This window comes from Bombus impatiens, unplaced genomic scaffold (genome assembly GCF_000188095.3).
Source record: "Bombus impatiens unplaced genomic scaffold, BIMP_2.2 scf_0033, whole genome shotgun sequence".
In the NCBI taxonomy this organism is placed as follows: Eukaryota; Metazoa; Arthropoda; class Insecta; order Hymenoptera; family Apidae; genus Bombus; species Bombus impatiens.
In genome coordinates this window covers 1,562,818-1,585,746 of record NT_176452.1, presented here as the reverse complement: position 1 = coordinate 1,585,746, position 22,929 = coordinate 1,562,818, and the positions used below count along the sequence as shown (strand labels likewise).

Below are 22,929 nucleotides of genomic sequence, written 5' to 3'. Positions count from 1 at the left end.
TAAATCCTATTGGTCTAATCATTTTGGCAAGAACAAAATATAATTTTAATAAATAAATTTGGTTTTAAGTGTTATTAAATCGTGAATGTAGGTAAGTATACAATGTGGTCACTTTATTATTGAAAGCGCTTTTCTCATAAATGGCAAATATACCAAAATAATGAAAGAAAAATACAATACTTCAATATTTTATGCTTACAATACTTAAAAAAAAGAAATGATTTTTTATTTTTTAAGTGAAATGTTGTTTATTCTTTTACACAATATGAAAGTAACTATCAAAGTCATACAAGATCATGAATTTTATATGTGATAAAAAACATTTATTTTGGATTGTGATACAGACAGAATATCAATACTTTTTAGTTAACATTTTTCAGTCATAAAGATAATTTATACATAAATTTCACTGCATGAAAGATATATAAGGCTCGATCGTTTGAAATTATTCAAAATTCTGTGTAAAAAATAGAAATAATAGTTTGATTACATTTAAATTTAAAAAGAATGATTCTGAATCAGGTACAAAGTATTTAAACTAAGAGACGTTCAATCTCTTGTTGTATAGCCTGAATCTGTGGTTTTAATTGTGATCCTTCATTAACCGTCACAGAGCAAGCAACAACAGGCCTAGATACACCACAAGCACGACCTAGAGCTTGTTTGCTTCTAACAAATACATATGGTACATTTTTGTCTTCACACAATAATGGCAAATGCAGCAAAATTTCTAGAGGTTCTGCATCTGCAGCCATTACGATAAATTCTGATAAGCCACGATTTAATGTTTTTGTTGCTTCATTGGCCCCTTTCCTTAATTGTTTATAATTCATGGCTTGTTGCACTAAATTCAAAATTTTAGAAGTCAAAGTAGCGTCTGCTAAAGGATACGCTTTAGGGTTGACTTCATCTCCCTATAAAAGATATTTAAATAATTAGGAAAGAGCAATATTCTTTTGAAAAAATATGTATTTTGACTTAATATCAATATATAAACAAATATAAATAATTATAATTATTTTCATTTATATTAACTGAAAGTTGGTAAATAATCACGTGTGAAACTTAACCTATAAGGTTGCACGTGCATAAAAGAAAACAAATAATTGTAAGTATGAATTATAAATAACAACTTACCATTTTTGCTGATTAAATTATGTTTTGAAATATATCTTAAAAAGAATAGTTTGTTAGAAATTAATTGCTCCTCTCCGCGATTATTTTTGCTTAAAAACCGCTTCACTGAGGATAGAACTCAAATAATCGCTTTAAACTGCGGCAGCCCAATCGCTGTTGGCTTCATTTATACAGAGTGTCACATTTAAATTGATCTCAAGAGTAATTTCAACAGTGATTTCAGAGGATATGTATCGAGATATTATCAAAACATAAAAATTGAATGGTTTTCATGGATACGTATTTGATGAATAATATATATATTAATAATATATTATAATAAATAAATCATTTGTTCCGTTTTGTAAAAGCGTTACTATATAGCGTATCCTATGTATAATATGCATACTAACATATACATGTGCGTATTATATACATAGTTCTTTACCTTACCAAATAATTATCTCAATGCAAAATATTATTTTATAAATAACATTATTAATATTTTATGTTATACATAAACTGTTCATATCAATTACATCGAAAAATATGATTTATTTATCTTTTCCAAAAATGCTTTATGCAAACAGTATGTTGTTTGAGAATTTCCTTCTGTACATACGTTTGTTTGGACATTAGAACATACTTCTGTACCTATTGGCTCTTTCTTTTCATTCCTGCAATTTAGAATACATAAATTGCATTCACATGCCCACTTGTGTGCGCATAGGAAATGTCAGACATTATAGGCATGATAGAGAACAATACATATACATATATATATATGCAAACATTTTATTTTATGATAAAATATGTAATATCTTACTCAAAAATATTGGTTGTGTATTTCTCTGGTATTTTCTCAATCATTCCAGATTGCATTATATTCCACGAAAGGTCTATAATACTAGGCGCACATATTAAGTCATTTATAGTTTCAGATTTTTCATCACGAATAGTATCTTCACTTTCATTTTCGATTTGTTTGGTTTCTTGATAATCTGTCATATATACCATGCTCGAAATATTAAGAAATAGTAAAAAATATATCGCTATGCATATGTAATATTAAAAATTATAACATTAAACAATGTATATATTAACAAATATATTACTATATTTAACCTATATAAGGTATTTTGTAATTTAAAAATGATACGTTTCGTAATTGTATGTGTACCTTGTTGGAACTTGTAATTTCATGTATGAATTCTAATTTGAATAAAGTGTAGCAGAATATGAATAAAAAAAACTTCACTTTTATATATATATATATAACAGAAATATTTATAAAAAGACACGAATAAAAATCGTATGCTTTCAAAATGACTGCTAATGATGGAGTTCAATGTAGAATAAGATTCTTAAAGTTCTATGTAGTATTAACAATTTACTTTTTAAGCAAACACATTGCGGAAGAATTAAAGTCATATCGTATCCAAGCGGTACCGAATCTTTTCCTTTTATTCGTTGCTCTTCTCTAGGATGAGGTTCAAATAGATCTAGATACATGCTTGTGTCTCCACTATTTTCTACACAATTAAGCAGTTTCTCGAATGAATCTGTTAATTTCGTTTCAGAAGTATCTGTCAATTTTTGAATTTCTTTCCAATTCGTGCAACAATCTGAACAGTCTTCGCTCAGTGATTTTAATTTTCTTTCGTTTTCTAAGCAGATACATGACGCTTCGTCCTTACATGTACAATGACTGCTTTCTTTCCTGATGGTTCCACAAATTGATAGAGTAGTAGATTCTGTGGAATTTCTGCACACGCCGTCTTCCTTTCTTATAGTTTTATTGTTTCTCTAAACATAAGTAAATTTATAGCTAGATATATTATGTTTTTGTTGCTTTTTTTACATATTTTTTTGTTTAAAAATTTTTGGCATCCATCATCTTTGTGTACAGTAATCTTACGAGTATTACGATAATATATCATTTTTATTTTGAAATTCTGTTTATTTAATAATTAATGGAGGGGTTCAGTGAGAAAGAAAAGGCATTGCCGAATAAACATGATAAAGGTGCATCTAAATCAAATTAAACTTGTGATACGTCGATCGAAAGAAAACCATTTCGACAAAGTTGTGTGTAGAGTGATCTATTTATATAATTGATATATTGTATATATCATATGAAAGCTTGTGATCAATGATGACACGGATTATGGTAGTAGAAGATAAAACATTTTTAAATTTACGGAAACGTAAAAAAATCTGTTGTTTCTAAAAAAGTGGTTTTTAATTTTGTTATTTATGACGCACCATTCCGACAAATCTAAGAAAGTTATGAGTTAATAAATATGGTAGGCCATTTTCATTGTAAAAGTACAGATATTGTCATTTAATAACTTCAATAAAAAGTTGGCCTTTTAAAACTTTCCTAATTTTTAGAAAATAGGATTTTAGGTCAAAAGGTCTTAAAAAATTCCCAGATACATAACAATATAGCTATAGTATCTTAAATTTTTACCATAATTTCTTATAGGATAGAACAAAAGAAATCAAGCATAGCTTGTAAATCATGTTTAATCCTGTAATCATGATCAATAACTACCCTAATAATAGAGGTAGAGTGCTAAAATCTGGTCGAAATGGATTTCCTACGAAGCTCTTTCGATTGACGTTTGACAATTTTAATTTGATTTAAATACACTTTTACCATGTTTATTCGGCTATGCCTTTTTATTAAAGAGCATTTCGAAAAGAACTTAAAATGAATGATTATTATTTACCGATTTCTTTGACCACTTATCTGTCTTCGTGCATGGCGGTAAAAGTCCAATATGCGCGTTGCGTGGAGAATTGATAAAGTATTTATTGCCATTTTCCTCCAAATTAATTACTCCACTATACCTCGTTGTACCATACGCTGGTATAGGGCCAGTATTTCTCGTAGTACAATTTACTAACATTTCCTTATGAAACTTCTCGACTTAGATTGGACATACAGATTTTCTAAAGATATATCAATGTGAATAATTCATTATTCTCACTCAATTAGTTTTTAAAAAATGTTCGATATATAGAGCTGTTTAATTTTAATGGTTTATACAATAGTTTATACAAACATTGTAATTCGCATGATCTTCGATAATTTATGGTGACCAAAGATAGAAATTTAACATGATCCTAAAAATTTATAATTAATTTTCTCCGGTTAATGATTTACCGACTGATGAATTTGCTATACATATGTAAAATGATAGAAAGCAATGACTGGCTATGAAAACACGGAAATCGATACTCCAGCGCATCTGCTTCAGGGCAAACCTGGAGAGATATGAATACAGTTTTAGGAGTTTGAATTATGAATATGAAACATGAACGAATTAACACTATCTGAAATATTAAATATTTGAAATAACGTATTATTTAATAACGATTTTATTTTTCAAAAACGTTTGTGATTTAATATTTTGGGAAATAATTTTCGAAGAATAATTATTTTGCATTTGAAATATTTATATATTTATATAAATATCAATTCAAAGTATATCATGGGATTAACACTAAACCTACTGACACTTCGTGTATACCTATTCTTACCGTGTGCGGTTAAAATGACCGGTGATTAAAGAAGTAATAGTTTTTATGATTTAATTTAGATAATGATTAATTTATAACTAAATGTATATAAAATGATAAACTTTCATATAATTTCGTCGAAATTTACTTTTGTTTAATTTCAATTATAGACTTAAATAAAATTACACTTTTATTTATATAGAGATATATCTTATTCAACTGTTTTACAAATTATCTTATTATCATATTTCCAATACATATTTCCCGCATCTTAAATAAATTTTCATAATTTTGTAACCTTTACAATTTTTTACTTGACAAGTTTTTTGTAGTAATTAATCTAAACTTGTTGATAGTTTTATTGCATGGTTTTTTCCCGCGATTTTTTATATAAAAGTAATGTATGCATCAGGTTTATAACAATTTTGTGAATTCTCTATAAGAACCTAACCCACGCTGTAGATACAATTGCAAATTTAATGGTTCGTAAATGTTGGCTTCTTTCGCTCTTCTAATCAAATTAACCTCATAATTTCAGCAAAGTCATTCCTGCTCATTGTTTTTGAAAAAAATGCAGGTCTCCGAGTTTTATTCCACAAATATGAAACATCTAAATTCTTTGTCTGATATGCACCTCGGCCATATAGCAGAGCAAGAAATGCATCTATTTGCCGTATTTGTTAAATTCCGTTTTTACTTGTTCTTTCATTATATGCCGTTTATTATATATTATATATTATATGCCAAATGTCCTGCCAGGTTTGGGACTTGCATCTATTTCTTTCCAAACTGTCTCATCGGGCTCAGTTTCCATACATTGGTTCTCTACATCTGTCTCACTCTTTGCTATCAACGATAATTTCTTTCCTTTTTACCCTGGACGTGAACAGTTATTTATAAATAAAATTCAACTCTGATTCGGTTGTAAATAGCTTTTCATGTGCTTCTATGCCGTTTTCAGTTGCTGAAGTTTCTTGTTCATCGTATACTGAACAATCTTCTATGTTCTATTTTTTTTTAAAGTCGTGACATTTTTAGGGTAAATATTTATCACAGAATAACACCATGTACGGAGTACAAAATTATTGTCAAATTTGATATGATTTACTTTTGCTTTTATGACAACTTTACACAAAACGCTCTGAGATGCTTTCTGTCTAAGTTTTAGAGATTACAAGGTTAAATGTCGACTAACTGATTAACAAACTGAGATGTAGAAGAAAAAGATATTGATGAGTATTGGCTTTTCCCGTGTTTTATCGCAATGAGCGATAACCCTAAAAAACTTCCTGCATATATTTTATATACTAAAGGCATATCATTATGTAAATTGTGTAAACTTTTACGATTTAATAACAATTCCTTATCTTATATAATTTATAATGTATACTATGTTTATCATATACACAGATATTCTATGATTACGTATATGAGGGGGAGTACGTATATGAGTTATTTATATAGCGTGGAGCTACAACAGGAAACGCAGTAATCAACTGAGCATTTCTGCGTTTTCAGAAATTCAGAAATATCTGCACTTTATAATGTTGATATTGTTGTTAGCGTTTATTACGTTTGTACTTACTACTTTACAATCTACGACAGTTCTAGGGCAGTTTAATTTTTACAGTGAAAATTCTACGCCAAATAACCGTCCTATAATTGGTAAGTATTGATCTATGCATATATGTATATACATATACACGTATATGTCAAAGTATCAATAATGCTAACTCTCCTTCTTTTTTAATGCTTTAGAAATCATATAAAAAATATGTTTGCATATAGAAATTTAATTACATAAAAAACTGTATCGTAGATTGAGATATATAATTAATAATTAATATCCAAGTAATACATGGTCCATAGATCGTGTAATATATAAAGATAATACTCGATGGTAATCAAAGCGACTTCAATTTTTCAATCAAACTGTTGTAATATAATCTACAAGCGAATATAAAAAGTTAGAATGTTATATGAGGCATTTATAGGAAAAATTCACGTTACACGTTTTGCTAATTTTTTCTTTTGCGCGAGTTAGTAAGAAAAATTGCAAATATTCTGTTTTTAAAATTAGTCTGATTCGTCTAGTAACATAAACAAAGCGCGAATTTTATTTTTTATTCAAACAATATTAGTTTGTTGCGATTATATGAAAATATATTATTCAGCACGTTGGTTAACTAAATTGTTTCTCTTATATTTTATTCAATCTTATGTTTAAAAGGTATTTTAGCACAAGAGAAGTCTCCAGATCATTCCAAAAGTTATATTGCTGCATCATACGTAAAATTTATTGAAGGAGCCGGTGCCAGAGTTGTTCCAATTTGGTAAGTTTGTAACGTTATAATAAATAATAGATTGAATTATCACTGTAATATACATGTAATTATACCAAAAAGATGCTCTTTTTTAGGATTGGAAGGGATGAATGTTATTATGAAGATATTTTATCTAAAATAAATGGGTAAGATGAAAGACTGAAAAAATAGAAAAATATATAAATTATAATATATGTATTATATCATTTCCTATAGAGTTCTATGGCCTGGAGGATCTGCGTCTTTCGCTAACAGCAATGGGGGGTATGCAGATGCAGGATATAAGATTTACAAGTAATAGAATTATATAAAAATAGTTTTATCACTCGAAGCGGTATAGGAGTATCTTTTGCTTAATCATGGTATGAAAAATTTTCTTAATTGTTTTGAATTCGTTTACAGAATTGCAAAAAGAATGAATGACAATGGAGATTATTTTCCAATACTTGGAATATGTTTAGGATTTGAGTTGTTAACATATGTTGTTGCTGAACGTTTTCCTCATAGGACACGCTGCAGAGCACAGACTCTACCACTTCAGTTGGAATTTACACCAGGTTCATCATTCAAATGTCACCTTTTTAACCAGTTTCCTAAAACAAAAATCTAATTTTCTTTGTATATTTTAGATTACAAAAGCGGTAGGATGTTTTCTGATATTTCAGATAATGTTGAAGACATATTGAGAACTAAGAAAGTGACATCAAACCAGCATCTAAATTGTGTTACGAAATCGGTAAGATATATTCATTTATTTTACAATAATATATGTCTGAAGACCATGATACTTATTAACAGATTTGTAGGGTTTACAACGTGCTGGTGTAAGCGATAAATTTCAAATATTGTCTTTGAATCATGATTTAAATAATCTTGAATTCATTTCTTCGTTGGAACACATCACTTATCCTTTTTACGGCTTGCAATTTCATCCAGAGAAAAATTTATACGAATGGAAAATCGGGGAAAAAATTCCACATGGAAAAAATGCTATTGAAATTGCACAATATTTTGCTAATTTTTTCGTTAACGAAGGTACATCTGTCTTTTTTGAAGATTTTTATATCTTATATCTGAAATCAATACCAACCAAAATTATTTTGTGTGCAGCGCGTAAGAATCATCATATATTTCAAAGCAGTGAGGAAGAAGCTCAGACGTTAATTTATAACTACTCACCAACTTACACTGCATTGGGGGACTCTGTATTCATGCAATCTTACATATTTGATTTAGTGAATACATCATATTGATATTTGTTTAGTTAGTTCTCGGTCTGATAATTTTATTGTATATTGTTACTAATTATTATTTTGTTATATATTCTATAGATATTAAAAGGAATACTAAATTTTTTAAAATGAATGTAAATTTATTGCAGACCGATTCTATTATCACTAAATCTTCAATTTATGCTGAAAATTTTATTCAAAATAGAATTAAAGCATGGGAAATCATTACATGTAAAACAGGACACATAGTGTTCACATTTAACATAACACCAGTGTATATTGTGTCACAACTGGGATACATAATATTACAATGGTGCATAATAAAGTTCTATACATATTTCCTTCTATCTAAAGTAAACCATATTTTGAATTCTTTCCTTCACCATCGTATTTCACTTCGAACCGAAGCGTTCTCATTTAAACGACTGTTATTGCCAAAAAGATAAGATCATGTAGATAGAAATTTTATTAAAAATTATACACAAAACTGACTGGTTACGACTCTTATTGAGGAAGTAAAGTAGCATCTAGCATTTTACTGTTTTCTACTTGATATCTTTGTAAAGTCGCTTCGATTTAAAGGGAATTGGTTGGATCTGATACTTGCTTGCTATTTTTTAAAACAAGCATGAAACTAAATCTCTTAAAAGCATGAATCAACTCGTAATTTTATTCTTGTAACGTATAATATTATCAATAATAATAATAATAATAATAATAATAATATAATAATAATAAGATAATAATAATAATTCATATAAACATTATTTCTATTTATTCCTTGTTAGATTTTTTAGCAAATTACAAGGAGCGATGCCACGAATATATTGCGTAATATCGTCGGAAATATTATTTGTATCAAGTGACTCCGGTACGGCATCATAGTTTTCTTCCTTTTTCTATTTTCGTGTCGTGTACAATATATATATACATAATGTATATAAGCATCAGCAATATATATTATACATATATATTTGTCTTTCCTTTCTAGATGTACCTTTGCGTGTTTCCTTCTTATTTCCATTTCTCTATATATCTCTTTTTCTTCTTCTACGCGAATATAATGTGGGAATTTTACGCTCCATATGTAACATACATTTCGTGTGTCACTCATAAAGTGAACCTGCGGCATTTATTAATTTTCCCCTTATTATTTTTTTTCTTTCTTTTTTCTTTAAATAGTACGAGATATCTAACTGTTTGGATATACTTAGATATATTTATCGTAATATATTAATCTAGACTTCTACGGAGTGATGAACATTGTCGTACACTCCACGTGACGCATGCACGCGCGTTAATAAATTTATCATCTTTCTCGTGTCTATATTCAATAGTTGTTATTATTATAATATTATACATAATTAAGGTAAACCTGATACTGCAGCAATCGTTAACATGCAATTGTGAATTGTTTTTCTGCGTTTTACGCTTTACAAACTGATCATACATATTGTTATTTTGAATACTCTTTTAAATATGTGATATATATCTAGGTAACTTATAACACTAAACAATGTTGCCGCAGAACCAAGCTTACGATACTTTTATCTTTTACCCTTAATCGTAAATACGAAATACATGGCCTTACAAGATCGCTAGAGTTAATAATATTTTTCCTTTTCAAACTAGATGAAACGTAAATAGCGTTAATCGTTTAAAATTAATTTTAAGAATCAAAATAATTCAGTATCGTCCCTATATACTACAAATAAAAAAAAGTGTTGAATTGCTATCATCTGTTCACTTTTTATCTTTTTTGTTTCCTTAGCTTTTTCATTATTTAAAATCTGGTGTAGTAACGATTCATTTCGATGCGGATAAACGCTTAAGAGAAATCGGCAAAACTATATTGCACTCCATTATAATAATTACGATTAAACAAAAAGAGAAGTTAAAAGGAGAAGAAAACAATGACTACAACTAAAACGGACAACTAACGCGACGCTTTTAATTCGACATTCGGGTCCGTATTAAAGAACATAAATCGTGTTTTTAAATATTTCTTTGAAATATAATTCCTCGCAAGTAAAGTAAACTCGTTAAAGTAAACTACACGCCAATTAAAATAAACGTAATTATCTAAGTAAGTCGAAAATGATCCATTATTATAATGTATAGTATCTTTCTCAGTCACGTTTATGCAGAATTTTTTTACGCAAGTAATAAAATGTATACTTATTCTTACGATATTAGATTTTATATAGAATTCTTTTTTTTATCTCTAAGCCAATTATATATAGAAAGCGAACTTATGTTTTTTTCTAAAGAAAGAAATAGAAAAAAAGAAAGTATAATTTTGTGAAACAAATCGATCGTTCTTAATTCATTTATTGTGTGAGTAATAGCGATAATTAACGTAAAAAATTTTGTGGCGCTGATCAACGTGACGGACGCAAATATAATTGCTACTACATTTTATGATCATTTTGAATAACTATTTCTTTTTTCTTATTTCAGCTCAAACAGAGCAATTTGATAAAATTGTGACAAAAATGATAAAAACCGAATATAATTCAAATTACAAATACATTTTGTACTTCAAGCAAACTACTTGATAAATTTTTTAAATTATGATTACATCATTATTTCAGAGGTATGTCGTACATACATTACATTATATCACGCTAAATTTTGTTCTTTTTAATTAGCAAATACATTAATTTCGTTACTCTTTTTTTTTTGTACGAAATTATTGCATAAAACTAATACAGCGTCATATCGTTACCGCAATTACTTTCTAATCGTAATCGAATTAATAGCGAAGTTATGTGTGCCCATCATCGAATCGCAGGGTTCGCGATTATTATCGATTTTATATTTTTAACTCCATAACGCATATCAAATATTTTTCCCCTTGATAAACGATCTATTAAAAGTTATCATATAAAAAGAAGAGAAGAAAAAGAAAAGTAGAAGAAAATAGACAGAAACAAAGTAATTCAAACTTTGGATAATACACTGCTATCGATCATAGCAGCACGATTAATTGTTCAAAACTGACGAAGTTCATATTATAAACCCTTCTCGTTTTTTCTATACGTAGCTACAGAGAGCATTACGACGAGGACAGGTTCGAAACGTGAACAATAGGGCGCTGCAATCACGACAATTCACAACGATCTTTCCATAACAACACTTTATCGATTAACCCACTTCTGTGCCTGTAGAAACTGCAAGTTTCAACAGTCTTTTTCTTCTTCCTCTTCCGAGAAAAGAGCAGACGAACAAGAAAAAAGAAGGAAAACAACTTAACGGTGCACTTTCATTGGTCAACAAACACAACATTCATCGTGTATACACTCACTTTTTCTTCTCCTTATGAAAAATGCTTTTCTATTTTTCCTTCACATGTTTGCTCTCTTCATTTGGTTTAGTAGGAGGTCAGTACACCCGGAGGAGTAGGCACAACTACGGTATGTTGTGGGACTACGGGTGGTGCAGGGGGTGCCAAAGGATGGCCGACCAGAACTGCTGCTGCCGGAATGGGCAGAACACCGGATTGAGGAATTGCAGAGGGCGTGCTAACTTGTGTTGGCGGACCTTCCGCTGCGTGTTTTCTCAAGTGTCTCAGCATATTGCCCTTTTCAACGAAAGTTTTCCCGCAATCTGGACAGCTATGTGGTCGCTCGTCCGAATGTGATCGTCTATGAGACACTAAATGTCCTTTGCACATAAAGTCTTTTGGACAAAGATCACAACGATACGGTCTCTCGGCGTTGCTGCCTTTATTGTGCGAACGCATGTGGAAAAGTAGATTCCCCTTTAAAGGGAAGCTTTTGCCACATTCTGTGCATACAAATGGACGTTCACCAGTATGACATCGCATATGATTTACGAGATGTTCCTGTAACAGAAAATTGAGGATATTTTTATTAGAATTTTTTTATATTATTGGTAATTAAAAAACTCAATCAAAAAATCAATTGTTAAGCTGTGTCCTTACTAACAACAACGAAGGCATTTTTAGTCGATGCCTTTTGAAGAAGTTGTTGATTATTGCTCAACCGTTTCTTCATGTTTCTGACGAATTATAGTAACAAAAAGAGCTATTCATTAGCTATTTTCGTCCAAAGCAGCAAAGATCAAACAAAAGTAAGAGACATCATGACAAATACCCTTTCAGTGTGTACAGTTTGTCAACTGTTTTACAACGCATCTGTTAAGAACAGGTGTCAATTCGAAACCGAAACAAAATCCAAATTTTTTTATGATTATATGTTTCGACGTAGATAAAATAGACAATAAAAGTTTATCATTGTTGCTTCAATGAGGAGCAGCTTAACAATCATACAAAAAATCCATTCTATCATTCTATTATATGTCTTTCATCTGAAATAAATATATTCATAACTTGAATCTACCTTTCTTGTAAATGGTTTCGAGCACACGTTGCAGCAGTGCGATGAATCTCCGGTATGCTGACGGAGATGATTATTTAGATGTTCTTTCCTGGTGAACGTTCTCTGACAGAATTCACACCTATGAGGTGATTCACCAGTGTGGATTCGCACATGATTCGTCAAATGCTCCTTACGAGTAAATGACTTGGAGCAGAAGTGGCATCGGTGTGGCGATTCGCCTGTGTGTTGACGCACGTGATTTGTCAAATGTTCCTTCCTCGTGAAGGATTTGGTGCAATACTGGCACTTGTGCGGTGACTCACCCGTGTGTTGCCTGACATGGTTCACCAGATGATCCTTCCGCGTAAATGCTTTTGGACAGTACTGACAGCGGAAGGGCGTCTCTCCTGCGCAACATTAACCAACGATATCGCGACTTTTATTTCCCCAATCAATCATCATTAAATCGTCATTACACGATTTGACTATAGTTTTGACAGATTTTCTTTGATGCAACGTACGGGGATACACTTTAAAAGTACATATTGCTATTTTACATACCACGATGATCAAGTCTTAAATCTTTCGCGTTTATTTTGTTGTTATTCTGTATCTTTTTATAACTTCTTAATAAAATATTTATCTGTATTTTAATATCGTATTTTTTTTCTTATATTTAATTCGTAGAATATGTTGATATCATTCAGAGGAAGAAATTTAGGACGGACACTGTATATAAATTACTGATTTACTGGATGTACTATTTTCATACCGAGATTTAAATGATTGTGAGAGCTTCACTCAGTTTGCGCATTACGTTTTGATAATATCTATATTATCAATGCTAGTCATTCTTACATCTATGAAATCAATTTTTGATTTTGCCATTTCCTTACGTTACATCGATGAAAAATCAGATTCGAACAATGATAAATATTCAATGAAACTACATTAAACTTCTCTCTCTATATATATATATCATTACCATCAAAAGAAACAACAGAAAGAAAAGGAAAGAAAAGTAAAAATCACTATTCTGTAACTATGAATCTTCTCTACATTAAACTTCTCTCTCTATATATATATATCATTACCATCAAAAGAAACAACAGAAAGAAAAGGAAAGAAAAGTAAAAATCACTATTCTGTAACTATGAATCTTCTCTACATTAAACTTCTCTCTCTATATATATATATCATTACCATCAAAAGAAACAACAGAAAGAAAAGGAAAGAAAAGTAAAAATCACTATTCTGTAACTATGAATCTTCTCTACATTAAACGAAATCTCATTAACAAATTTTGCTATGAAATGAAATGAAATGAAAATGAGAATGGAATTATGTACATATCTCGAACAAAAAAAGGGAGCGATAATAAGTCGAATAAGAAAACGTTTCTACAATGCAGAGGCATTATGAGAACGTTTCATTTAGCGAGAAGGCTCTGAAATAGTTAATAAGAAGCATATATGAGAGCGGTGTATTAGGCAGAACAGTAAATGTCTCTATAGGATCTGATGATGAAATGGGGTAATTGTGATCAGTTAAACTAATTGCTAGTTGGACATAATGTAAACTGTTATGCACGAATGGCGAACGCATTATCTATCGGTATATCACCATAAACAGTATACTATTAATCAAAGAAAGAGTAAAAAAAAGGCTGAACAAAAGGCAACAAAAAGAAAAAGAAATAAAAACAAAATTAAAAAAGAAGTGAAGATATGTACACCTATACATTTATCTTTTTCCACATGCAAGTATGCAAATCATAGTTAAACATTGGGTAGAAGCAAAACCGAATGATGTGCGTGTACGCGTGTTTGGAAACAATATGCACTTAAATGATCATCTTTTATGTGAATGATGAAACAATGGATCGATTGAGATTTTGACAAAGATGTGAACGATTTCTTGGTGTATGTAATGCGTGTTACATAATACGTTACATGAATGTGGTGACTCAGTGATATAGTAAGTACCTAGATTCATATTTCTTAACTAAATATGATTTCTCTATTCACATATAAAACTACTACTCTTAGAGACAAATATCACAATTGGTTGTTTGTGAAGTGGATATCTGCCAACCGCTCTCACCTGTGTGTTGGCGGATGTGGTTAACAAGGTGTTCCTTTCTGGTGAACGATTTGGAGCAGAAGCCGCATCGGTGTGGAGACTCACCCGTGTGCTGGCGAACGTGGTTCAAGAGATGCTCCTTTCGCGTGAATGTCTTCGAGCAGAAATCACAGCGATGCGGCGTCTCACCCGTGTGCCACATTATGTGGTTCGTGAAGTGCTCCTTTCTTGTAAACGACTTACCTGTATTCGCAGCGGTAAACAACCAAAAAAAGAAAAACAAAAGACCAATGCTTTGATTATACTGTAGTATCAATTGGATCTGTAATTAAACTGCCATTGACATGTCATGTATAACACATTATGGGACGATTCCAAGATGATGATTAAATTGGGCTATAACGAGATGCTGATTTGGACCATCAAAATGTTTTGGATAATTTATTTTATTTGATTTCTCATGGTAAAGAACCAAAGTAACAGCATAATTTTTTCATATATTTCATACATGAGAGATTATTGCTTAAAGCGCAAAGTAAAAATTAATTTGTGAGACATCTATCATCAAAGAGATAATGATAAACTGTATTACTATCATATTTTCAAAAATTTCCCATTAGAGATACTTATTTCTTATGCATTTCAATACACGCGTACTAATCTTATCAATTTGCGGAATAAACCAGGCGTTGCACAATACCAATAACAAATTTCAATGCAGTTTCTTCCAAAATACAATTTGCTAAACTAAATTTCTTGTTTTGATACGAAGAGAAGTATTTAAATTTTTTGGTAACAAAATATATTCGTGTCAATATTGGTATGAATATTGTATATGTACAGGTATGGGAATATGGGTATAAATATCGAAGTAACACGAACTGTAGAGGTAATACCCACAATATCTGTGAATACCTACGTAGCAGTCGTGTAAATGGAATTTTTGTAATCAAATAAAAAAATATCGTCCTTGTAAGATATAGATTTAGCATTAAATTTCATGCCCTTATTCATAATTAATATTATTCTACAAAATAGTTAAATACACGTGGGGCACTGCAAAATTACTATTCCCACATATCAAAATTTTTATTCTACTTTTTAAATAAAAATGATTAATTTAAATTTAAATGATATCCAAATCATTATAATTTAAATGCAAAACGTAATTATGGACAGTAACATTCTGGCCTAATTTATAAAAATGTATTAAAAAAGCAAAATATACGTGTAAATAAAGTAAATAATAGGCATGAACTTGAAATTTTTAAAAGCCACATCTTAATATTTGGATTTGTATATACTTTAAAAATAGAAATTAATTTTGTTTAAGTTACTATTTATTAAAATAATTATTAAAATAATTATTAAAATAAATCAATTGGATTAAATTAATATGAATAAAATTAAAATAAATAAAATTGAAATTAAATAGATAAACGCATTATACTCGAATATTTTGAATAAATATTGTTGCGACCCATTGACAGAGAAACGTGCTCGCAATATATATATGAACCGCTTAGATTTACGAAATAAGTCGTGACATTGAAGAATGTGGTAAAGTGTAGATGCATGAAACGACGGTAAGTGACCCATCACTGATAGCAATGCTACAAAAAAAAAAATAATATACGATGGTCGAACTCACTGATAATTCGAAGGTTAGAAAGACATTTCTGCAAAGGAATGCGCGCAACCTGTGACAGGAGATAGCTAAACACAATGCGCGATCAATTCTCACGAATTTTATTTACATATCTTCTAATCTTCAAATATTTTGTTATTGTATTTAATATATTTATAAAAAACATTCATACTAAACTTTTTAAATTGAAATAATATTATTAATTTACTCAATTTTGAAAACGCCGAATAAAATATATTTTTAAGAAAGTGCTACATTATATGAAATCTAATGTTGCTTTATATCTTTTTCTAAATATATAAATATGTGAAAGTAATTTAAAATATTGTATTAAAATGAAAGGCGTTAAATAATTTTTCATAAAAAATATTGTATAATTCTTTCTGAATAAGAAATATATAAATGAATGGTTAAATGAATAATTAAATTAATGCTAATATTAAGAAGGATAGATACAAGTTCTGAAAACTATTTGTGTAGTGTGTAAGTTTCGTATTTTTCCTAATTCTAATTAAAAATATATAATTAATTTTAAAAATAACTAATACTAAATAAGAACCATAAGAAATATATGTCAGATGTAAAATATTTTATTGTCAATCAATGTATGACAGTTAAAATATAACTTACCTTCAAAATATCTCAAATACTGTGTAAACTCAATCAATTATAACGTGTTACATAAAATGTTTTTTGTAGTACAAGCATTACTTCTATTCCAACTACAACATATGTGATCTTTTATCATTAATATATTAACTTTTTAAATATTCTGGAATCGTCCCATTTATATTATATTTCAATTACATACATCACATAAAAATAATACTAAATAATTAAACATTATTATTTTATCTGTATAGATTACTCTCTTTAGTGACTAATTAAAAAAATATTAAACTTCTATAATCAAATATCTATTTATTATTCGTTATTTATTATCATTATTAGCATAACAGATACATTAAGTTTAAATTAGTGAGAGTTAAAGAAAGTGATCTTGAAATGGAAAAAATGGCTCACTTTAGATGTTATCTTAGTGATTTTATATAACGAGTACTCGTATACTTTATGTGTGTAATACTTTACATCACAGGAATTATTGGAAAAATAGAGTACTTACCGCATATTTCACAGCGAAACGGTGTATCATTGGTATGTGAACGCATATGATTTGCGAGATGTTCTTTACGTGTATATTTCTTGCCACAAGCTTGACAATGATGAGGAGTTTCTCCCGTGTGCCACATAACATGGTTCATAAAATGTTCTTTGCGGGTAAAGCTCTTTTTACAAATATCACATCGATGAGGTGTTTCACCCGTATGTTTGCGAACATGATTTACCATATGTTCCTTCCTAGTAAACGTCTTTGAACAGTACTGGCATCTAAAATATAAGATAATAGTATTACTTTTAATCGTGATTTTACTTAAACATAAATATTTTAAAATTTTATATACATTTGAGACAATAATTATAAAAATAATACTAATATTATTAAAATCCTAAAAACAAAATACAATTACTCATTAATTAAAAATTAGAAATGTTAATATATCTTCTACAGTAATCTTTATCAATTTTTGAAATTTTAGTGAAATAGCATAAGTGAATTTACCTATAAGGTGTTTCCCCAGTATGACAACGCGTATGATTATCCAAATGTTCTTTTCTTGCAAAGCTTTTTCCACATACGGTACAATTATACGGTTTATCGGTAGCGTGTCGCTTCATATGACGTTCCAAAGAGGGCGCATTTGCAAATACATGAAAACAAACTGTACAAGTAAACATGGATCCACCTAGGTGACACTTCCCATGCCGTGTCAAATCGTTTGCATTTAAGAAGGCCTTGCCACACACCTACAAACAAGAAATTCATATATATTTAATAAAAATTAAATATAAGATAAAATATGAAAACACGTGTTATATACCTGACAAGTAAAAGGTTTCCTTTCCGTATGATATCTACGATGAACGATAAGCTGATAGCGAAACTGAAAAATTTTTCCACATATTTCACATGCATGACTTCCAACCGACACAGGCGAAGCGCTTGGTCCTGGTGTAGCTTCGCCATCGCTTGATTTAATATCAAACTTATTTAATTGAACTTGTTGTACAATTGGAGTTCCATTTTGTATAGTGGTAACTGTTTGAGTAGGAACTGTACTTCCAACTAAAGTTGTACCAGCTGCTATTTCACTTTGTAGTTTTCCAAATACTTCATGATATGCTAAAAGCTGATTAATGTCTTCGACATTTACCTGCAGAATGTAATACAAATTTTATAATTATACGTTAAAAACTATTGTTTTATATATATTATCTATTATAATGTGCCACATTAACTCTCACCTTGTACATATTTTGCACCATTTCAACACCAAGTGTTTTTGCTAAATCTTGTTCGTTCCCAGCGCTAATCTTCACGACTGATCCATCAGCTGTTCTTACATCCATCATATGACCTCCTGGTTTTAAATCTGGCACTTGGAATCTATACAAAAGTTATAATACCGTTTGTCGAAGTACAAAAATTATCGAACGTAATAGATATATAAACTGTGTGAACGTACTGCGTCATATTTAGTTGACGCAATTCTTTCTCTTTTTCAGGCTTTTCTGTATTATTTTGACTTCCGCCTTCACTCGATGAATTTCCGCTTATGTTTACACCAATTTGTTGCTGCTGTTGTTGCTGCTGTTGCATAAGACTTTGTTGTAAATCTTGAGATGTTTGTAATTGGAGGTCACATTGAACTTGACAGTGAACTTGATTGTCACTGCAACGTTCAGTTGTGCAACTTCCACTTTCATCTTTCACCTTGTTATCATCTCTCTGTGCGTTTTGATTATGTGCAGTTGGTCCACTGTTCTGAGCGTTCTGATGACTTTGCATCTGATGGTGAGATTGTTGCTGCTGCTGCTGTTGTTGTTGTTGGGGCTGTTGCTGTTGCTGCTGATGCAGCTGTTGTTGTTGTGCTGCCTGCATTTGTTGCATTTGTGCATGTGCTGCTTGTAAATGACTGACGCTGGCAGGTATATGTGCCCCGTCTAAATTAAGGCCTGGTAGAGAAACTGGTATCTGCTAAATAAAATATAAAGAAAAAATATTACTACATTCTTTTTCAGCATAACTAAATTATAGTTCTAACAATTAGATAATTGAAAGTATCATCAAATTAATAATAACATATTTTATGCTCTTTGTTTTTTTAGCATATTGCAAACTAGAAAAAAAAAATAACAATTAAAAACACAGTATCAGTTATTTATATACAGTGTATTCCATTTATCTGGAAATGTCTAAATATCTGAAAAACTATAGATGATACAGAAAAATGTTTGGAACAGATATTGTACGAAGCTAAAGGAGACATATCATACTGATATTTATTTTATCGTGTAATAACCTTAGAGAAACCTTATAAAGGTCATGTTTATAATTTAACTGTCTTAAATTGTAACAACATCTTTTTTATTTTTTATTCCATATTGTTGTAGCCACTATAGAAAAATTTTCAAAACACTGTTTACTTATACTTTTCGCATAAATAACTTAATATCGGGATATTAAATTTCAAATTTGATATGCCGCCGGCATTGGCGTTATCCAATGTACACCACGGGGAGGTTGCTCGGTCGGACTTTGTACATCATGGTGGCTCTAAAAAGAGCCAATTGTGTGTGTGTGTAATTTTCTTTCTACTTGTTTACCATTGAAAAGGCTACAACTTTCCATCCTTCTTAAGAATTAATATCTTGATAGTGGTTTATGCGAAACATATGAGTAAGTAGTATTTCAAGAACTTATCGTTGTTGGTTATAAGAATATAAGATAAAAAAATATAATATCCATCTAAAAATATAAATGTGACATTTATAGATCTTTTCGAAATTAGTGTAAGATAAAATAAATATTGGTATGACATATCTTCCTTTACATAGTACGTTTCAAAAATTTGTCCGTATCATCCATAGTTTTTGAGACACATGCAAGTTTTCAGATAAATGACATACACTATATATATAAATATTATACATATATAATTACAATTAACATACAATTACACATAATAAACAAAAAAATGGGAACAAAAAAACTGTGATAGAAGCAATACTTCAAATTATAAATGTGAAACTGCAAGCATTCCATGTGTATGTATTACAAGACATAACTTTGTTATCTACTCACACTTATATGAGATTACATACAATACAGTATATTACCACAATTCCTGCAAACGCAGATACTAAACCTGGGTCATTTTTAAGCTACACTCAATAACTAGTCATTGCATACCTCTAAGTAAACAAACCTGTGAATTTGGTTGTAAAGAACTATGATGACTGCTACTGCTAACTGAAGGTTGGTGATGATGGTGTGTAGGTGTTGACTGATGATGTGAACTGGAAGTCAACGCCATTTCTTGGTTCAATGAAGAGGCTGGCTCTTTGGAAGATGCCTCTCCACCTCCACTACTCCTATGTGAGGAGTTGTGGTGGGAATGATGATAGACTGAGACCTGAGGTAGCGGTCCAGGAAAGAGATTGGTGAGGACCCAATATTTAGCTACCGAGGAGGCTAACGCTACGGCTGTACCTACACGCAGGTCCGCGGATGAATGCGGGGTACTCCCTACATTGCCAAGACTGGTTGTTGTAGCCAAACCACCTGGGTATGAAGGACGACCACTTTGACCCGCGTTTACATCCTACCGATATACATTCAAACATTTGTACAACATTGATAGAGCATGCAGCAGCATGCATCAGGCTCAAATCCAATCAACAAATGCGCTAGTGTTCAAATTCCTTTTTCTAGCATTACAAAAGCTATAAATTAATTTGTAATACATTCGTGCAATCATCGCCAGGATTTTATTGATATGTATATACCAAATCCATATTTGAGCAAAAATTAAAATATAGCTATACCTAAATCTAAAATTATACAAAATATATACCTTACAGTCAAAAGCTTATACATTTATATCCAATATTACAGTGTAATGTGAATTACACTATAATGAAAATTATAAATACTATACACTATATACACATATTTGGGAAAATTTATTTCTTTTAACATACAGAATATGCTTTATAAATACCTATATTGCAAAAAGAACAAGCTGATAAATACAAAATATTCAAGCAAAAGCTACTTTATTTAAATTTACTACAAGCAGCAAAACTTAAAAAAAGGAGAAGTATAAAGTTTTATACAAAATTTCATCATACACAAAAAATTTTATTTCCTACTGCCAAACATAAATTTTATGTAAAACTGCACAAAAGAATAAGCAGGTATAACAGAGTTCTAAAAAAAATTAATGCATTGAAATAGTAGTGAGTATTTGTTGAAGAATTTATAAAGGGAATACATATACATATTTCAATGAACAGGGATTTCTCAATTTATTACACAATATTTTCAAAATGTAATATTTAATATATCAGTTGCGCATTTGTGGTTTGGTAAATAGCCCATATCAGTTGAAAATGGTCTTACCTCTTGCTGTGCCTGCGTAGTCGCTGGCAATGCATGCTGCTCACTGTTCATCTTTATTCACTGAAGGATACTAATTAAACGTTTTTGATATATTTCATTTCTCATCCTGCAAAATAATTTAGTTAAAATTATTTCTTGCCTAAATTCCTAATATTCTACAAAATCTGATAAGATATATTCATTACTTGTAAAATGAATAAAATTAATGAAATCAGTATTATTATGAAAACGATATGATATATAATTAGTAAAGTATCTATATTGCCCTTTGCACCATTGGAACTGACTAGTAAAATAAACCTTGTGATTTAACCTCGAAATCAATTGGTTTAATATCAATAAGAGAAATAACTCTTTCTAAATACAATGAACTCGAGACAGCATTGGGCGGATACTTATTATTATATAATGCTCCTATGGATAGGTTAATATCGTGAAAAAAGTATCGACACGTTACAAAAAGAAGAAAAGTAGTTAATTTAACCTCACAGATATTTAAGAGTTCTTTGTTGAGTGAGCGGGAAAGGGTGAGTCATCCAATACCATCTTTTGAAGGCGACAAAGGCTGATAGAGTGAAATGGTATAATGTTAGGCGTAAGTACAAACGGCTCGAATGAGTACGCAGATATATTTCCACATTTGTCAGGACTCGCCGCAGATCCCCTCGCAGTTAACGGAGGGTTCACGGGCACCATCTTCTGGTGTCTCAGGCATATGACGCGTCAATTATCGTGACTCGTAGAACGAGGACAAGAGGCTACAAGATGGAGGTTCCTCGGGATACGGGGGCAAGGGGATTTCTAGAAACCGTCGAAGAGGGCCGAAGCGATAATCAAGAGTGCTCGGAGGGTGGACTCACGTGGTGTACGGTGCCGTCGGCGGTTCTGGCATCTCGCTTGGTCGGCCCTAGGCCGTCTCGTATGCAGGGAGACGCGCGTCCCGACGCAGGGGGGGACGCCTTTCGCCGCCTCTCGACGTCTCACCTCGCCACGGGTACCCACAAGCAAATCCCTGATAATGGCCACGCGCCCTCGCCCTCCACCTCCACAATATATTCCAAGGGAAGTCTGCGAAATTCAGGAAACGAGCTTGCCAATTTTGATCCAGATAGACAGCAACCTGTGCAACAAT

At 30.7% G+C, this 22,929-nt stretch overlaps 4 protein-coding genes and 1 long non-coding RNA gene across 15 annotated transcripts; 2 read left to right on the top strand and 3 right to left on the bottom strand.

Annotated features, from left to right (window-relative positions):
* Positions 1-221: 221 nt before the first annotated feature.
* LOC105681017 (NHP2-like protein 1) lies at positions 222-1,396 on the bottom strand. The gene is made up of 2 exons (XM_012388031.3): positions 1,138-1,396; positions 222-914 (listed from the first exon to the last, which is right to left on the bottom strand). Exons 1-2 carry the CDS (start codon positions 1,138-1,140, stop codon positions 534-536), a joined length of 384 nt encoding a protein of 127 aa, XP_012243454.1. The 5' UTR covers positions 1,141-1,396; the 3' UTR covers positions 222-533.
* On the bottom strand, positions 1,227-4,498 carry LOC112213161. The gene is made up of 5 exons (XM_024368960.2): positions 4,188-4,498; positions 3,852-4,074; positions 2,511-2,922; positions 1,943-2,117; positions 1,227-1,793 (listed from the first exon to the last, which is right to left on the bottom strand). Exons 2-5 carry the CDS (start codon positions 4,029-4,031, stop codon positions 1,652-1,654), a joined length of 909 nt encoding a protein of 302 aa, XP_024224728.1. The 5' UTR covers positions 4,032-4,074; positions 4,188-4,498; the 3' UTR covers positions 1,227-1,651.
* Positions 4,499-6,090: 1,592 nt separating this feature from the next.
* Positions 6,091-8,547, top strand: LOC100742651 (gamma-glutamyl hydrolase). Its single transcript, XM_033321822.1, has 8 exons — positions 6,091-6,309; positions 6,875-6,977; positions 7,064-7,114; positions 7,185-7,262; positions 7,371-7,525; positions 7,598-7,704; positions 7,775-8,003; positions 8,079-8,547. Exons 1-8 carry the CDS (start codon positions 6,189-6,191, stop codon positions 8,219-8,221), a joined length of 987 nt encoding a protein of 328 aa, XP_033177713.1. The 5' UTR covers positions 6,091-6,188; the 3' UTR covers positions 8,222-8,547.
* On the bottom strand, positions 8,458-22,797 carry LOC100742409 (zinc finger protein 271). 11 transcript variants are annotated; one of them, XM_024368928.2, is made up of 12 exons: positions 22,658-22,797; positions 21,798-21,903; positions 20,602-20,997; positions 18,859-19,370; positions 18,638-18,779; positions 18,214-18,546; positions 17,895-18,139; positions 17,397-17,662; positions 14,647-14,868; positions 12,867-12,950; positions 12,565-12,782; positions 8,458-12,047 (listed from the first exon to the last, which is right to left on the bottom strand). In XM_024368928.2, the coding sequence occupies exons 2-12, from the start codon at positions 21,846-21,848 to the stop codon at positions 11,574-11,576; spliced, it is 2,943 nt and encodes a 980-aa protein (XP_024224696.1). In that variant the 5' UTR covers positions 21,849-21,903; positions 22,658-22,797; the 3' UTR covers positions 8,458-11,573. The 11 variants fall into 11 exon arrangements, with proteins under 11 accessions (XP_024224696.1, XP_012242713.1, XP_012242692.1 ...); XM_012387290.3 differs by having other exon boundaries at positions 12,565-12,950; positions 20,602-20,808; positions 20,890-20,997; XM_012387269.3 differs by having other exon boundaries at positions 12,565-12,950.
* Positions 14,260-14,751, top strand: LOC117151888. Its single transcript, XR_004462046.1, has 2 exons — positions 14,260-14,520; positions 14,592-14,751. It is a non-coding gene; the product is annotated as an uncharacterized LOC117151888 (long non-coding RNA).
* Positions 22,798-22,929: the final 132 nt, after the last annotated feature.

What these genes read in the sequence shown, in the direction of transcription:
- LOC112213161 (XM_024368960.2), bottom strand. Translation starts at nt 4,031, where the DNA reads ATGTTAGTAAATTGTACTACGAGAAATACTGGCCCTATACCAGCGTAT. An exon ending in ATAAGTGGTCAAAGAAATCG is followed by an intron (nt 2,923 to 3,851) that starts GTAAATAATAAT and finishes ACTTATGTTTAG; the next exon opens with AGAAACAATAAAACTATAAG. An exon ending in GCAATGTGTTTGCTTAAAAA is followed by an intron (nt 2,118 to 2,510) that starts GTAAATTGTTAA and finishes TATATATGACAG; the next exon opens with ATTATCAAGAAACCAAACAA.
- LOC100742651 (XM_033321822.1), top strand. Translation starts at nt 6,189, where the DNA reads ATGTTGATATTGTTGTTAGCGTTTATTACGTTTGTACTTACTACTTTA. An exon ending in TCAGTTGGAATTTACACCAG is followed by an intron (nt 7,526 to 7,597) that starts GTTCATCATTCA and finishes TGTATATTTTAG; the next exon opens with ATTACAAAAGCGGTAGGATG. An exon ending in TAATTTTTTCGTTAACGAAG is followed by an intron (nt 8,004 to 8,078) that starts GTACATCTGTCT and finishes TTTTGTGTGCAG; the next exon opens with CGCGTAAGAATCATCATATA.
- LOC100742409 (XM_012387269.3), bottom strand. Translation starts at nt 21,848, where the DNA reads ATGAACAGTGAGCAGCATGCATTGCCAGCGACTACGCAGGCACAGCAA. An exon ending in CTTTACAACCAAATTCACAG is followed by an intron (nt 19,371 to 20,601) that starts GTTTGTTTACTT and finishes TATTTTATTTAG; the next exon opens with CAGATACCAGTTTCTCTACC. An exon ending in CGTCAACTAAATATGACGCA is followed by an intron (nt 18,780 to 18,858) that starts GTACGTTCACAC and finishes ACTTTTGTATAG; the next exon opens with ATTCCAAGTGCCAGATTTAA.